Source organism: Amblyomma mixtum, chromosome 5 (assembly GCF_055824585.1).
Source record: "Amblyomma mixtum isolate Tamu chromosome 5, ASM5582458v1, whole genome shotgun sequence".
In the NCBI taxonomy this organism is placed as follows: Eukaryota; Metazoa; Arthropoda; class Arachnida; order Ixodida; family Ixodidae; genus Amblyomma; species Amblyomma mixtum.
Window position 1 is genome coordinate 7,358,224 of NC_143016.1, and position 18,158 is coordinate 7,376,381.

The window sequence follows — 18,158 nt, forward strand, 5'->3', positions numbered from 1 at the left end:
ACATGTTTTCTTCCTACACAACAAGGCTCCCTGCTTGCACTCTTCAGACTGTACAGAAACGAAATGCAAAAATTTGATGTGAGCACTGCATACTCAACGTTCTGTAGCAACAACTACATAAGCATGCCATGCACGTTCATTCGATGTTCACGCACATAGTCCTTTCTTGTGAACTCTTTGGAGCAGACGCCACATGGAAAGCGCTGGCGGTTATTCTCCAAGTGGCGCTGCATATGCCGCCTCAGGCTGCTGCTGTTGTAGAATGTTCGCTGACACAGACGGCATCGTGGTGTCTTGCTTCGTGGACCCATCATTGCGCCAGTTTGGTTCAGGTTGTCTGCGAAAAATTATTAAGTTGTTGCCACAGAGGAGATCAGCAATAAACTAGTACACCTGACCACCAGAGACAAGCATTTTTTGCACAGAAACCACTGCCTGACAACAAAGGTGCCATGGGATTTGTGAGATAAATTATTGGTAAGTCGTGTCTTTGCAATACGATATGTTTATTTAAAATCAACATTTAGTTTGATGCAGCATGCAGCCAGGCACTTTGATGACTGAATGTGTACTAAGTACTGTACAGGAACTAAACAATTACCATATCAAGCAGTAGAATATTGAACAAAGGCGTAATACCAGAGTAAGCAAAAATTACAGTTACAAGCCCAAAACCTATATAGGCCCTGTCCTGTCCAAGAAAATAAATCACACAACCTGCATAAACCCACACACTGAAAATAAGCCAGGCAGCTTTATTATATACAGAGTGAAACACTACATTTAGGATGAGTAGCTCTGCGCAGGTGGCTTGCAGCAGGATGCAAACATTGAAAATGCAGTAACAAAGCTACACGATACTGCCACACATAAGCTGGAAACGGAACACAAATACAAGAACTCTTTACAACTCTTTACAAGCCATTTACAGATTGCCCCACGTTCCAGCAAGACTGCACATTCAACTTTAAAAGAAAAGTGCTCAGGTCATGCACAAAGCTTTCAAATACACTCTACTTCCACGCACACAAAACAAAACTCTGTTAGTCTTTCACTAATGGCACGGCAGCACAGTTATGAACCCAAATGCATCTTAAAATCCTATCCACAATACAAGCCACTGTGAAAGCAAGGAGGTAACCATGTTACCAGAACAACCCCACTATAAGATATGGCACACAAACAAAGAATTTTGTATTACAGTTAAAAAAGTGACTTATGAACTTCAATGTCAATGCATCAAAACGTTTCCACTGTGCTACATTCAGTGATATAAAAAGTTGTAGATACACAAGTACCCAGCTGTATGGTATCAAAATAGCATTTTGCTAGATAGACTTCAAACAAGCCAAGTTTTTGAACACAACAAGTACACATTAGGAATGGCAAATAGCCATGAAGATGACTTAGGGACATCTTCTATTCTGCTGGTGCAATGCAAACTGACTTTATTCCAACCCGAAATCAATTCAAACTTTCAGACAATAAAAGTGTAGTATGCATGCAGCATAAATATATTTCCCTGTTGCTCCTGCCATACCTGGCCCTTGAGCCATTAAACATCAAGTATTATCACATGGAGTACACACTATGAATACAACTGTATTCGCCGAGTCCCACTGTAACAGCTGTTAACAAATAATGATTGCTTGTATTGCTTGATGTTGCCAAAGCCTGCTCAGAAGCAGTTTTGTAAAGGCTCTCAAAATCTTGCAAATTCCTGTCACTAAGCTAACTGTAGCTGACGGTACATATATCGTAAAACAGTACAAGGAATAAGGCGTGTAGAAAGGGTAACAGATGACAGCACCAAACTCAACTCAGCACTATTATCTGCCATTTCTTATAGCCTACCCTTCGTGCTGCTTTTACACTCGCAGTTATCTGTCATCCTGCTCAATAAGTACTTTTTCTCACCTTATTTTCTAGGCAATGCAGTGAAATCATCTGCCACTATTATCCTTGTAGTCCCGAAAACCTTATCATTGACAGTGTTCACATACAGTAGCATCAATGCAGGCTGCATCTCTTTGACATGCAACTTTATGCAATAGTTGTGCATTTCTCATGTTTTAGCCATGGATGTCTAGATCAGGCATGCAAATAGAGGCATATCTTGCCATTGCAAACCCCAAACAAAAAAACAACAATTGCAGTTGGAGCCACTTGCACAGCTTTCACCAATTCAGCAACACCTGCCAAGCAGCATAAGGTCAATCAGTACTGGGCAAGCCATGTACATTGAGACGATGTATTTTGGCATAATGCTTTCTGGAGAAGCACTTCTGGCAGATGTCACAGCGATACTTCGGTGCATCAAGGGGCGAATGCAGAGCCATGTGCCTCTTCATGGTTCCTCGGGTGGAGAACACCACTAAACAAATTGGACAACAGGTTCGCGCTTCTGACGACTGCTCGCTGTCTGCAACAAATGGGACAGAAAGAAGGCTTGTTGTGGCATGCGACAGCGCCAAAGGCCTTCTCTGGGTGAAATACCACTCTCATTCTGTGCCAACAAAAACAAAGTGAATCAAGAAACCGAATTCTGAATGCTGCAGCACCTGCACGCCACTTGCAATGTCAATAGTAATGCTACTATTGACATCATATAGATAAAAACAAAGATCCAAGATGTTAGTAAAATGTCAGGGTCATGAAGCCTCTTTTAACTGTGCACCAGCTTTCAAGCACCATGCTCAATCTCTTTGCCAAAGCTTGCCACAAATGCTACGTCGTAATGTCACCAAAGACAGAAATTGCAGCAGCTCCACTACTGCTGCAACATGTTAGACCCATTCGATCAGCATAATAATACCTCTCAAGCTTTACTTACATCAGCTGTTTTAAGTTCCCCTTAAAGTCACCACAAATCTATGCAGAAAAGTTTTTTTTTTCACCAACTCGGGTTCGACAAAAAGCTTCTTTCCAGTTATGCTATATAGTAGAAGTTATTATAGACGCTTGGTTGTTGCAGGCAGCAACTTAATTCTTGTTACTGCTTTGAAACAAAGCATCACATTCAATACTGAGACCATCCAGTGCGTTTCCTAATTATGCACCTTTTAGGAAGGAAACACGTGAAGACCAAAAGTCATTAGGTGTAGGTATGCTTACTGCTGCCGATTTTGACAGGAAAGCATAGGGGGGTAAACAAAAAATGGCGCACAAGAGCAAAAAAAGCAGCAGTGACACTAGACTTATACGCTTAGGATATGGAATGAAATATTACTACAGGTCATAACCGGCCTTCCAGTGTGACCTTTTACCCACTCAGCTAAACACAATGCTTGCTGCCAGTTTCCAGGCAGTACCATATCCTTAAAATGCTTATGTACAGTCGTGAAAAATATGAGAGGGAACAAACTTCACGCAGAAAACTGCAAATTTCTTGGTTATTTCTCTACTAAATTGCACAACGACATTGGGATATTGTAGGCGCAGACGAAAACTAGTTAAAGAGAGAGAAAAACTGCGCTTGTCACAAATAATAACGGAGTAATCAATAAATGAATGCTCCAACTGTGTTCCCCACTCATATTTTTCACGACTGTACATCATATACAGTCTGTAAAAATAACATAACAGCATTTCCACTGGAGCACTACAACTTGTTGCCAGCATTCATCTTTTAAAGGACTAGACATCTCATTTTGGTTGCATGTTTTTTTTCTCTGTAATGGTATGTAAGAAATTATAACACATTTAGCACCACATAGTTTTCGCCTATGACTGCTAAAAAATTTGTTGGTCCAATGATTTAGGGGAATCCCCCAAGGTGGAGTGGATTTGTATAGTAATTGGGGAGTAATTACTCATTAGCATCCACCCAAGCGCAGCCACACAGCTATAAAGGAAAGCTATACAGCCTCCACAGAAACTCTGTAGTTAAAAAAAATTCCGTCTTGGTCCGGCGTTCCAACCCGGGACCACCGGCTCACCAGGACGGTCGCTCTACCAATTGAGCTAACCAGGATGGCTAGCACATGGCAGGGCGAGAGCAAATTTCCTTTGTAGCCATATCGCTGTGCTTGGGTGGATGCTAATGAGCAATTACTCCGTTATCAAAAAATTTGTAACTGAATTTCTCCTCTCATGATGTTTCGGTTTCTTCAACCAAACGACGTGCAAGGCTAATTGAGTCACGTGAGGCATGACAAAAACTGCAATCACTGACACATAGCTGAAATTCACTACAATGATCAAGCAAGCCTGCTTTAACGGTTGGAATGACGATTTATCGGCAGTTATAATGCTGTTATTTTCATGCCTATGCGACCTAAACACATCTTACGTGTCGTAGCCATCGTTCAGTAGTCAAAACCAATATCTATAACAGTATCCAAAAGCAATTCAATTATAAATTATTTAGCGATCGTAGGAAAATACCAGGGGTTGATCCATGTATACTAATGTCTGACGCACGATTTCAAAGATGAAAACACGCAAGCAAAAATTTGATGTCTACAGTCCTTTAACTTTTATTTATATAAAGTGTGCTTTTTTTTTGTAGTAAAATAATTTTATTGAGATTCAATGCACTTTTTTTCATCAAACCCTTACATACTGGTTTTTGAAGGCTTTCAGGATCCAGAACATACAAAACAGCAACAATAATGCAGCAAGAACTGTGACCGGCTAGGTTAAATGATCAGGCCTGACTGCTTACAAAGGATTATAAAAGCACTGTGCGATTAGTGTTGTAGGTTAATACATAGCTGCACTGCATTATGGTTTAATATAGAATTAAAAAAAAAAATTTCCACTACAGTACTTGCAATAGACAGAACTATACTCAGTTTCATACATAGCAGGCAACACTGCCAAAGCTAGCACGCCTGTTCGCGCATGTTAAAGGTGCACTGAAGAGGAATCTGAACTCGTCTTTTTGCCGCGGGAACTCAATCTGCACGTTCCGAGCTTTCTTAGAAACTTCGATTCATTGCCCTGTGTGGCCGATTTCCCTAATTAAATCGAATTAACGTCCGGCTCCCGCCTTTTATTTTGAATTCTGCCTCGTACGGTGGGCGGAGTCGATCAACGCGGGGAGTGCCTTTCACCCAGTCCCGTGGCGGCTTGCCACTCTGCCATCGGCGGAGTAATACGTAGTAGTCCGTAGAAGCAAATAGTCCGCGCGTATTTTTATTTATGCGGGCTTATTTTGTGGTTATATTATCTGCAAATGAAACTATTTATTCACGGAAACCTAAAAAACAAAATGAAGCGAAATCAAAGCCTCCACGGAGCTGGCTGAAAGGCACTCCCCGTGTTGGTCGACTCCACCCACCGTACGAGGCAGAATTTAAAATAAAAGGCGGGAGCCGGACGTTAATTCGATTTAATTAGGGAAATCGGCCACAAAGGGCAATAAGTCGCAGTTTCTAAGAATGCTAGGAACGTGTAGATCGAGTTCCCGCGGCAAAAAGACGAGTTCAGATTCCTCTTCAGTGCACCTTTAAGTCTGAATGAAAAAGTAGTCCACCATACAACCAAAGTGAACACATGCATATTTTGTTGTGAGAAATCTTAAGTGAAGTGACGCAGCCTCCTGCACTTCGTTCTACCTCTAGTCACATTTTTGACCTCCGACTCATCGAGCCTTCAAGAAAAAAGAATGACATGTGGCTGGTATGGCGAAGCACTCCGACTCCATCCGCATCTAAAAAGTAGTTCACACTTGGTGTAAATTATAGCCAGAGGGCCTGAATACTGAGTGCCTCTCCCAATGCTAGCATTCCATTTTAAACCAGTTTTTGTTTTCGTCCAAACACTCACCAAGGCTTCGAGTTGAGAACGAATGACACATGGCGGAGTAATATGGTTTCCCGGGCGCACTACCTCCGCAGCCTCCGCACGTTGCCTGCTATGTATGAAACGGAGTATAGCAGCTTAGTTTCCCTTTCATTAGCACCCTCACTGAAAACAAAACCTAAGATTGGCCACATATGATTGATTGCACTCGCCTGCAAGACTAGATATGCTGTGAGCTAAAATATCTCCACTAGACTCCAAATTCATGTTGGCTGGTAACGAGCTAGACTAAAATACTTAATTATAATCATCTCCATAAATAATTTAAACACTCTGCGCTGCTAGATATGTAAACATGCAAAACCAAGTGTCCTCAGGCATAGGTATCAAGTTAAGATCTTGTCTCTGGCACTGCTGAATGTTTGCAATTTGGCAACAGGTAAAACCTACAAATGCAGCAACTACTTAATGAAAACACTCACAGAGAAACAGATACATGTAGCTATTGTTTAGACTGAATCAGAGGTTTCCTAGCAAACTGCTCACCACTCACCACAGAATAACATTTTCTGCAGCATAAGCATGATTTAAACCTTTCCTGAATACAACAGCACAGAACAGTGCAGCATAGGCCTAGTGTCTACAAAGGTAATTTCTAAGTGAAGTTAAAGTAGAACAGACAACAAAATTTTAATTGCATCTTGTCATTTGGAATAGTGCAAATTCAATTATAATTACCACATGAAACCCAGCAATATCCATTAACTACATTTAATGGACTTCCTTACAAATGTGGTCTTCGTTTCTTAAGACTTTCAAACCAAGCAGCAGTGTGACATCACAAGGCAAGTGGAGAAATTCTACATGCTACTCAAAATGCACAAGACTTGAATGTGAGCAAATTATGGCACAGACTGCAGTCAGAAGCACGCAGTCTGATAACTCGATCCTTTATGAATGTTCAATCAACACCAGACCTGCTACCACAAGCCTGCAATGTTATGTCTTGAGAAACCAGAATAACCGATAGCAATCGATTGATAATAACATCCATAGCATACTTGGGCATTCAACAGTGTGATATTTCCTTCGTCACAAAAAAAATTTTAAAGCGTGGTGCAAGTAACACTTTTAGAAAGCATATGTGAAGAACCACTTTCACATCGAATATGCCAGAGTCTTTAGAAAATGCAGCACCTCAACACTGCACAATGGAATGGGCATCACTGTACACACAGTTGAAGTTATTGCGGTAAAGTATTTCACTGCCATTGTCACTGACCATGCTCGTAGGCTGAGCACAAAACACAGCAGTTCTTGAGAAACTGGGGAACTTGTAACAACATGGATGGCATACGTGACGGCGTGATGTCACCACTGCGACACCACTCCATGAGCCTGCTTCATGTGGCCCTTGAGGGTGTCCTTACGGCCATACTTCCGTTGGCACAGTGAACAGGGAAAGTACTCCTGCACCGGATCATGAAGCTTGATGTGCCGCTTGAGATTGCTGTAGTTCTGGAAGGTCTTGTTGCACAGCCTGCACGCATATATAACCCTGCCCTGTCTGTTGATCACCGAGTCATAACCAGCATCAAGGGCTGTCACTTCCAGTGGCCCAGACTCTGTAAGAAACAGAACGTAAGTTGCTTTCAGCAAGTGCAGCTTTCAACTGCAAACACAAGGCAGACTTCTGCACTGAGGGGTGTGGGAACTCGCCAGGCAACCGTCCTGCTGTCAAGCTGTCAAGCTTCCCTGTACAACCCTGCCGCAACACTCCGGTACCTTTTGACAAGTGCTAAGCCTAGCATGAGTTGGCTACACTACAGTGAGAGACACTCGATTCATGAGCTGAAGCTATGGGCGAATGTTCGCAAGGACCAGAGCTGGGCAACACAAATACATCGATGCCAGGCGCAGCAAGCTCACGAGATTCGATCCCGGCATGCTGCTATCTCCAGATCAAGATCGATGCCACATGTGGACATCCGTGCACTTCGAAAAGCGAAGTGACCATGTTTCCTGCTGTGCCAGTATGGCACAGCAGGCGCCCTCCTTTGTTATAGTTGAACACAACTGAAGAATGAAGCGGCAAATTTCCCTCAAAGGAGCCTTTCCAGCCAATCGTGTTGGCTGATTCTCCCCCTTAACCTAGTTCTCACCCTCCCCATCTGACTGACCTCTTTGGACCAGCTATAGTGAAATCGCAGGGGTGGCAGATAATGGGGAATAACCTTGGGTTAATCACATTAATCACAACATCATGATAAGTGGCCGATACCACTGGCTGGTGGGCCTCCGTAGAGGGGCATCTGCCGCTTCATTCTTGAGTTGTATCCGACTATAGCTAGAGTAGCAAAGCAAGAAATGACGGCTGTTGTGAAAAGGCTGTGCTGCGAAGCTTGCCTCCAGGGGAGAGTCACTTGTCATGTCCCCACAGGGGCTTGCAATGACTTTTTCTATGGTAAGTGCACTTTACATTTCAGACAATTTCCATATGTAAGCGAGGGGCTGGCCACAAACACATGTATAAGGATTCAGATGCAACCAACAGCCTGCTCTACATGTTCCTTGCACCACAGAATATTCTTTATTTGTTTAGCCATGCAAATAAATGCTGAAAATGATGCATGCTGATTTCTCTGCACTATATACATACAAGGAACAAGGAACATCGTTAAACACAGGGTAAAAAGTGAAAACCCAAGAATGGATTGCTGGTACGAGTGCTAGCCAAAGTGAAATCTCGGATTATGTTATTATCATCATAAGCCTAACTGCGTTCACTGAAAGGCAAGGCCTCTCCCATACCTCTCCAATTAACCCTGTCTCGTACCAATTCCGGCCACCTTATCTCTGAAAACTTCTCGATCTCATCTGTCCACCTGATTTTTTGCTGCCCCCCGCTATGCTTGTCCTCTCTTGGAATCCATTCCATTAACCTAAGCGATCACCAGCAATTTTGCTTTGAGTTGCATACCGTGCCCATGCCCACTCATTCATCTCAATTTCAACTAGGATATCAATAACTCATGTTCATTCCCAGACCCATTCTGCTCTCTGTCTCTCAACATTACACCTACCATTTTCCTTTCCACAGCTTGCTGTGTTGGCCTCAATTTAACTTGAACCCTTTTCGTTGGCCCCCATGTTTCTGCCCAATAGGGGTGCGCTGGTAAAATATACAGCTGTTATATAATTTACATGACCTGAGAGTGCTTGCCAATGCACTCCATCTTATTCTGATTCGCCTAGTCATTTCAATCTCATGGTCCGGGTCAGCGGATACTACCTGTTCTAAGTAGGTGTATTCCCCAACAACTCCCAATGCTTCGCTGCCTATTGTAAAGTTATTTCTTCCTATTCATTTTTAGGCCCACCATACTGCTTTACCTATCTAGGTACTCAACCGTACTTTGCATTTCGTACCCCAAGTTACTTAACAAGACAATGTCATCAGAGAATCGGATCACTACAGTATTCTCCATTAACTTTTATCCCTAACTCTTCCCAATACAGTTTGCTGAATACCTCCTGTAAACAAGTGACATATACTGCTTAGACTGGGCGTAAAGCACTAAAGACTACCAGCCAAGCCTACACTGCACTGCACGTTCTTGTTGAAGGCACGTGCTGGAACCGAGAGTGCTATGGAATCTTTGAAATGTATGAAAAGAAGTGTCAATGTCGCTAAATGCACTCCTTACATCACTGATAGTTTTTTATCAGAAAACTACAAAACCAGAACATATCTCTAATATGAATGAGTACCATAATCAGCGCCAGACAAAGAACACTGGAGAGCAGCAACATGTACCCATTTATACAAAAAAAAAAAAAAACTAAACATCACTTTATAAACTATGCTGTTGCCACACACAAAATGTAAACCTTGTTTCAAAAATTGCTTCAGAACAGGTGATATCAGAAATTATTCATAATTACAATCAAACAGCAATAAAATTGGTGAAAAGCTGTAAAACCTGTAACAGTAACTACCCCTATACATTGCCACAGTTTAGTCAGCATCAAAGGAACCCAGATATGCAAAAACCACAGTGAAATAAACAAGAACAAAGAATGAATGTTTTCTACATGCCAATAAGTAAAGATAGGCCCATATTTTACAGGAACAACAGATGCTTAAATTACAGCATTAATTTCACATTCAAAAGCACACTAAAGATATTTAATAGACTTTCTTTGCCGTTAGAAACTTTTCAGATTTCTGGACCACGTTCGGCTGCTCTAATGAGCATTCATATACATTTGCTCTGTGAGGAAATGTCTCCAGTGATATGCACTTTTTGCACAAAATCCTTCATATATAAACTTCCCTACCAAGACAAACTGTAGCACAAAGACAATGCAGCTTGTCGGCAAAGAAAAAATTAGACGCAGTGCTACTGTTTCGCAATAGTAGGCAGCTATGCAAATAGTCCTTGCACACACTAGAACATGTGCAGTGGCTTGTCAGCATCCTCGATTAAGTACAGCACAACCAGGACAAAGTGCTCAGTAGCAGGCATGTGTGGAAGGACACATTTTGGTCTGCCACAAAACAGTGACAGCACAGCACTTCAATTTTGCCTCAGGAACAAACAGTGCTGACACAATAAAGCAGCTTTCCCTTTGCACGAGGGAGCGGAGGAACTCTGCAAATTTCTGTCCTCTTCCACTCCCTTCATCCTTTCCCTGACAAACACTACAAGTGTCGATCCTGAGGCAGGTAGTTGTATGTCCTCCCTTTCCTCATGACTTCCTCCTCCGGAGCACGGAAGCTCACTTACAGGTTTGGCAAGGACCCCATTATATGAACTGCAAAGATAAGAGCATGCTTAAAAATACCTAGCTCTGTTAATGAAACACTTGTGCCTTGAACATTTACATCCTTCAACAGAGCAGTCGAAATATCACCTTCACTGCACAACATAAGACAATCTCATTTTATAAGAACGCACAAGCTTAGGCAATGTTTCATTTCCTTTTGTACTTTGCATATTGTCATTTCATGCAAACTGCACAACTAACTCTATTTATGCTATTTTTCTAATCTACAAAGACTTTTGTTTTTGCTAGCATCATGTTACACATCATCTCATAATTATAACAAAAGGTGCGGCACACAGATGTACCAAAGCTGATGATGTCTGCCCATGTAATGCTGATTGTGTGATCTGCCTACATTATCATCAAACTGATTTTTGTCACTGCTGCCACTGAGGGGGGAGGGGGGGGGGGGGGATGTCCTTGGTGAAGCTGCACTGGTACAGCTTTTTCTTTGTCCTCCTTTTTTAGCTTAGTGAAACAAAAATACACTTCGATTTTTTGACTGATTGAAGTTAATAAAAACCATTATGCATAGCAAATCAGATTAGATGAGCAAAACTGTCGCTTCAAAATCCACTCGTCTCTCGAAGCATCATGAGGTCAGCACCAGCTCTACAGCTGGCAAAGGAAGAATACAATGCATGCGGATAAACATTAAAAAAGAACTAGCAATCTGCATGAAAGACCACCACACACGAAAAATAAAGTATATACTCGTAAAAGGGAAAAAAACAGCAAGGTGCAGTGAGTGCTGCAGGGTGATGTTACAGCACGCACACAGAGCAAATATGTAACAAAGGTTGCCATATTTCTCGTTTTTCTTGTGATCCTTCAAACCATGCAGCTGCACAGGCACAGATTGTGCTTTCTGAGGGCTCCAGCTGCAGACCTGTAAGGGTAGAAAAGCAGTGAAAATAAGACAATAAAGCAGAGTAAATGTGCACACAAAGGCAGCAAAAGAGCAGTGGTATGCAAAGCTGCACTTTAAAAAAATTGATCAAAATAAGGCACAGACCACATCAACTACAACATTGGGAGCTGTCAAGGCGCCTCCATTCTTTCTTTCGCTGCCTCATGTTGGGTCGAAAGTGTAGCTATGAAAGAAAAGCGCAAACTAGGCCTTGCTGTTAAGCACCTTGGAAAGAAATAATGCACCAAAGGTGAGACAAGAGCAATTGATAAATGATAAACTGCACAAAATGGGGGTATGTACGATAAGACAAAAACAGGAACGGAATACAGCATAAGCATGAACACACATCCCCTTGTTTATCTTTGATGTTGCATCTCTTAATCTTAATTGCTGCTTCTTTCTAAAGCAGCAATTCTTCCTTTTTTTTTATTTCTTCTGAATACAGTAAAAAAAAAAAGGACATTTCAGTACTAATTCCTTTGCCAATGGTTACCGTTTACTTTTACACTTGGCTTTCAAACTTATATGCTTCATTGACACTAATGCTTTACGATAGAAAAGCTAGTTAGTACCTGCTCTTCTAGAATGCTTCGGTTACAGGTAAAACTTCCGTTTTTATTTTTATTTTCACACTCTGGGCACGCTTCCCAAAAATATTGTCAAACCCAATGTCTTGCTGAAAGGATAAAGTTCACTAATGTGCACAAATTGACTCACAGAACATCCTAAACCTATTGCAGAAGGGTCTCTGAAAACTTTGTTTGGCTTATGAGGTTTATTTTCCCAAAGCGACTCCGGTTCTCCCAAAGTGGCTCAAGCTATGAGGAGCGTCATAGTGAGGGCTCCGGATAACTTCGACTGCCCAGTGTTCTTTAACGTGCACTGACATCACACAGTACATGGGCCTCTTAGCATTTCACCTCCATCAAAATACAGCTGCTGCGGCCGAGATCGAACTCGCATCTTCAGAGTCAGCAGCCGAATGACTTAACTAATGAGCCACCAGAGCGGCATTTTTTTTTTAAATTTGCTTGTTATAAACTTCTTTTAATCTTCATGACTCCAACATACATTGGCCTCAATATATATGTTCTAAAGAAGTTATAATCTCACCACAAAATATAAATTTCGTCCCGACTGTACCATATGCTACTTCAATCAACTGACTGCAATTTTTATTTGTTCAAAAAAAAGAAGCGAGCTTACTAAAAAAAAAAAGTGTGGAGGTAGTAACTTAACATCTCCAAGGCACCTTCCACATAACAGACAGCGAGGATATGCAATACAATGAGCCTTGTCACATCTTTATGCAATACAAAAAGTGCTGCGTAATGACTGCATGTGCCACAATGATGAAATAAAGAGCCATTTTTTAATTTTGCCCAACAAGAAAAGCCCTAAGCATGGGGTTTCTAATGCTAATATTTGAGATTCTTGAGCACAAAGGCATTAAGACAAAGAGGCTATGACAGACCATTTGTTTGCTTGAGATAACAAATTCTCAAAAACTTTAAGCTAGCAGAATGCTATTCTACTGCTAGTGTATATTTCATACAGCAGCTTTGAAATTAGAAAAACCTTCTCCTGGTGTAAATGCAAAGACCAACAATTTTTCGTGGTCACAGAAACACTGAGAATGTAGACGGTTACATAATATATACCAACCAAGGTCAGAATAATGAATATGTGAGGAGTTTAAAATAAACATTTCCTTGAGTTGCACACCTTTGTTCAAGAAATTCACTATTTATTGTCCTGTAAGGTAGAAATAAACACGAAAAAAAAGTTTAAATTCGGGATTTATTTTTAGATGGCCCTATTTTTCTCTGTATTATGGCCCCAAAACATTGTACTCCATTTTTATAGCTCAAACTTTGAAGAACATAGACCAGAAACAAAGGGCTTTAATTATGCACTAAAGCTCAGCTAAAGCTGCTGCAGAGGTTCTTATGCAGAAACAAAGGCTTATGACTTGGTAATGTACAGAGGGCAAAACGCATGTCTAGAACACGCTCTGAGCGTGTTTTGGGCGTAACACGCGATAACTAGGCATAAGATTTGCTTAAAAATGGTCTGGATGTAAACATGTGCTGCTAAACTCATAAAATTTCATCGTCCTTTTTTGCTTTCTTGGTCGCAGCGGCTTTGGGAGCTCCGGAACACACAGTTTGGTTGTTCTAGGCATGCGTTTTGCCCTCTGTACATTTCAGCATCAATTTACCTCATAGTCTTTATACAGTAAAAAAAGAAAGGGCAAAGAATGCTATTGATGTTGAGCCCACCATGTTTCACACAGAACAAGAGGGTTAAAGGTACACTAAAAAGGAATCTGAACTCATCTTTTTACTGCGGGAACTCGGTCTACACATTCAGAGCATTCTTAGAAACTTGGAATTATTGTCCTGTGCAGCGGATTTCCCTAATTTAAATTGGATTAAATGTCCCGGCTCTCGCCTCCTACCGCTGATGATCGTAGGAGGAGTCAACTAACGGATGGAGTGCCTTTCATGCAGTCGCAGGTTTCTGTGAATAAATAGATCCATTCAGAGACTACACAGCTGCAAATTAGGCTCACGGAAATAAAAATACGTATGGACTTTTTGCTTCCGCCGTTCACTACGCTCACCGCGTCCCATGGCGGCAAGCCACCGTGGGACTGGCTGAAAGGTTGGTCGACTCCTCCTACCATCAGTGATGACTTCAAAAAAAGGCGGGAGCCAGGATGTTTAATCTGATTTAAATTAGAGAAATCGGCCGCACATAACAATAATGCAAAGTTTCTAAGAACGCTCGGAACGTGTAGATTGAATTCCCACGATAAAAAGACGAGTTCAGATTCTTTAGTGCACCTTTAACATGAATATGACAAAAAATGGTAAGTAACAGATATTCAGGAAGTCTTAGTTACAAGCTGGACATGCTACTTCTGTTCTAAAAAAAATTTAATATATGCTTTTTTCCTTCCCAGAAAGGATCTATGAAACCTTGAAAAGCTCAGAACATGCTATGGTATACGAGGTCCAACATCCCTAAGTTGCACATGGGCTATATGAAACGCCACAGTAGAGGGCTGCGTGCGAATTAATTTTGATCACCTGGTGTTCTTAAACAAGTACTAACATCTAGGCAGGCAATAAAATGAATCCCTGCCACAGCTCACTGGATATACTAAGCATGCTAGGCATGAGAGATGCAACAAACAAGAAATTCATACATTTGCAGTCAGACAGAACTCCATATGAGAGACTGCAGGCAAATCCCATCTTTCAACCACTCCTAACTTCTTCCCATTTCCATCACAGAAAGAATAGGAAGCACTGAAGTGTTAAGGTCATATAAATACTGCCACTCCTCATTAACATGGTCACTTTGGTCCCCGAGCAAAACTGTCCATAAAGACCGAGACATCTGTAATAACGAATTGTCAAGAAAACCAAAATGTTTAGAAAAAAAAAAAAACATTTTGATTAGGGTCTGCCTCTGGGCATACTAGTGGGCACCAAAGTAGAAATAAAAGAATCTCTCAGGAACTCCAAGTGCGTTATCTTAGTCGCTATTACCCTTGAAATAATGTATTACGTTGGAAGCACCTGGTGGTTGATGACAAGCCTGATAGCGCCTCATGGTGTGATGACCACATACCATGGCTGTTCACATCCCACGAACCGCTCCATACCTGCACTCTGTCGGCTGATGGCTGCTGAAAGCTGATTTGAATGCAACGACAGGTGCACACAGAGTTTACCTCCCATTTTCATTACCACTGGCCAGATTCATGCAATACGGCCAATGCTAAGAAGTGTCAACTCAGCATTTTTGCACTGAAAAGCAAGAAACCGGAAAAAAAAAAGACCACCACTCAGACATTTGTAATTTCACGCCACAATTCGCTGATGTCCTCCCCTTGAAAATGCGAAAGAAAAGATCTCGTTGGGGCAGTGTCGGTGTACACATTAACTTGACCAAAATACATAGGTTGCAGAGCAAATCACCCTGTCCATACAGTGGGTTTCCATACCAATGAGGCATATATGCATTGAAAATGTTTCGTCTCTAGGAAAACTGTCCATAATTCGTCGTTCATATTAACAGGGCACGACTGTACATGAAAGTGCACCAGCTAAACTCTGTATAATTAATATAACTGCACAAAAGACGTGGCCACATGCTAGGAACAGAAATAAAGCACTGATCTGCCAATTAAGCTTTAGTGAAAGGAAGAAATATACAGAAAAAATGGCACATGCACACGCAAAGTGCTGGCATATGTCACAGCAGAACAAGGATGAGACAAATATAGGCAGGCCAATGTCCCTATTTATCTAAATAGCAGAACTAGCATTCGTTTGTGAGCACAAGCGTTACTAAATAAATGTTAAATGAACGGGATGGTGCTCTCGCGTGTGTACTCAGCCCTTGATAAATCATATACCCGCTCAGCTGCTGAAAAACAAAGGGATAGAGATGTTGAGGCTGACGATAGCAGGCTATCATATAAGCGCACTGTCAACCAAAACACAAAAACTAGCAACCCATGTCAAGCACGGCTGAGAACTCTATGCATCAACAGGTAGATCTGACTGTTGCCAGCACCTAGTTGCCATTTCATATTTGCACAGGCTTTTCCACAACCTCCAGAATATGGCTCAACATTCCAATGTACAGGTAGCGTTTTCAGCACCGCTGAAGAGGGCAGTGTTTATGCAGCTGAGACAAAAAGAACTGATAATTCATATCAGGTTAACCCTATGCGTTGCACAGTGAAACACATATCCCGATTTGTATCCTCTGCATGCTGTGTGTAAATGACACAAAAAATTCGTACCAGCACATGGATAACACTTTCTGGGAGTTAATGGAGGCATTTTTTATTGCAGAGAAAAACCCACATGTGTAAGCCAACCATGGACTTCTCTTTGCAAGCTCAAGTCCTGTTATACGGGTAACGAGCAGGGGCCTTTACCTGCTTCTTTTCGTCTACCACTTGTGCTGCTATTTCATATGTGAACACTTTGTTTATGCATGCCGCATTTTTGCTTTTTTTTTTCTGTGAATAACGCTTGAGTCAGCACTTGGTTTATGTTCCTTGTGTGTGTCCATATTTTCTGAACAGTTATATAATGATATGTTGTACCAACTTACCCATCTTAATAATACTGCGTATCTCATAGCCTTAGTCGCTTTGGGACGTTAAACCCCATAAACCAACCAACCAACCAAATACTGGGTCAACAATGCTTGCAGGTAACAACCATGCATCGTATATTCAGAATGTAAGAGGCATAATATATTATACCTAGCCAATGTTAAACCAGACTTCAAACAACACTGTTGCTCATGCAAGCCGATGCAGCAAGAAACGAAAAGCGATAACTGAAATTTGTCACGCAGGAGCGCTTAGATGAAGGGATGAAAGTATCATTTTTAACGGGCTAAGGTTCCTCAGGGCCAGAAAGGAAAAGAGGTAATGATGAGTCAATCAAGCGCACCTGTTGACACACGCGAGGCTTTCAGACGTTGGCGGATTATTCTTTTCACTGTAGGGGAATACCTGAAACGTAACCTAATTGGCTACCAGTTTAACTGGGCACTGCTGCATAGCTGGTTTGGTTTGGTTTATGGGGTTTAACGTCCCAAAGCGACTCAGGCTATGAGAGACGCCGTAGTGGAGGGCTCCGGAAATTTCGACCACCTGGGGTTCTTTAACGTGCTCTGACAACGCACAGTACACGGGCATGAGAGACGCCGTAGTGGAGGGCTCCGGAAATTTCGACCACCTGGGGTTCTTTAACGTGCTCTGACAACGCACAGTACACGGGCCTCTAGAATTTCTCCTCCAAAGAAATTCAACCGCCGCGGCCGGGATCGAACCCGCGTCTTTCGGGTCAGCAGCCGAGCACCATAACCACTGAGCCACCACGGCGGCTGCTGCACAGATACTACGCCGAGAAGCTTAGCAAGCGGGTAACCTCTTAGTAAGCACCCATGACTCTTAGCACAAACGTCGGCGGACGGCACCCAAAAAACAATGGCGCAACGCCTGTCGATCGAGTGTCGGCAACGGCACACAGTACCTGACACAGCACCAGCATTCACACTCACACATTTAAATTTACACATCAAAGCACAGTATTCGAACCCGAAGCGTCGGTCACCAGTTGGCGGAAACGGTTGACAAGGGCACCAGAGAGCAGAGGCCCTAACGATTGCCTACGCACATACAACAGTGGTTTGGCGAACACCTGCGGACATCAACATCGGCACGAAACGCTGGCACGCTGGAACGCAGGCGTGGAGTTCAGCGCCTGCAACGGGAATGCAACTTTCGTGTGGTCTCAAGCAGCACGCGCAAATCGAAGACAAGAAGAGCGAGGGTAGATGTTAGGCCGTGTTAACAGGGCGTGTGGATGCGAAATTTAAAACATACGCGGCACGTTTGGAGGTCTGAAGAAGCAATACACAGCACCATATCCCACAACCGCCATAGCGTTGCACCGGTAAGTGCAGCCAGATGCAGCACCGCAGCTACCGCAGCACTGGAACGATTGGGATGTGGATTGTGTGGTTGTCGAGTCGTCCGCAGCAAGGCGGTAGCGGCGGTGCGGAGCAATAGCGGCCTCACGTAGAGGGTAAGCATGGAGGAAGAAAAAAAAGTTGAGTCACTGGA

The 18,158-nt window shown here is 42.4% G+C and overlaps 1 protein-coding gene across 7 annotated transcripts; it reads right to left on the minus strand.

The window, feature by feature from the left end:
• Positions 1-727: 727 nt before the first annotated feature.
• LOC149341237 (uncharacterized) lies at positions 728-18,055 on the minus strand. 7 transcript variants are annotated; one of them, XR_016282883.1, is made up of 4 exons: positions 17,594-18,032; positions 11,293-11,467; positions 7,031-7,373; positions 728-2,422 (listed from the first exon to the last, which is right to left on the minus strand). XR_016282883.1 is itself a non-coding variant. In XM_089543191.1 (4 exons), exons 2-4 carry the CDS (start codon positions 17,609-17,611, stop codon positions 7,120-7,122), a joined length of 447 nt encoding a protein of 148 aa, XP_089399317.1. In that variant the 5' UTR covers positions 17,612-17,796; positions 17,919-18,055; the 3' UTR covers positions 6,504-7,119. The 7 variants fall into 7 exon arrangements, 3 of the variants coding, with proteins under 3 accessions (XP_089399317.1, XP_089399318.1, XP_089399319.1); XM_089543191.1 differs by lacking the exon at positions 728-2,422 and having other exon boundaries at positions 6,504-7,373; positions 17,594-17,796; positions 17,919-18,055; XM_089543193.1 differs by lacking the exon at positions 728-2,422 and having other exon boundaries at positions 7,236-7,373; positions 11,356-11,467; positions 17,710-17,796; positions 17,919-18,049.
• Between the last annotated feature and the right edge of the window lie 103 nt (positions 18,056-18,158).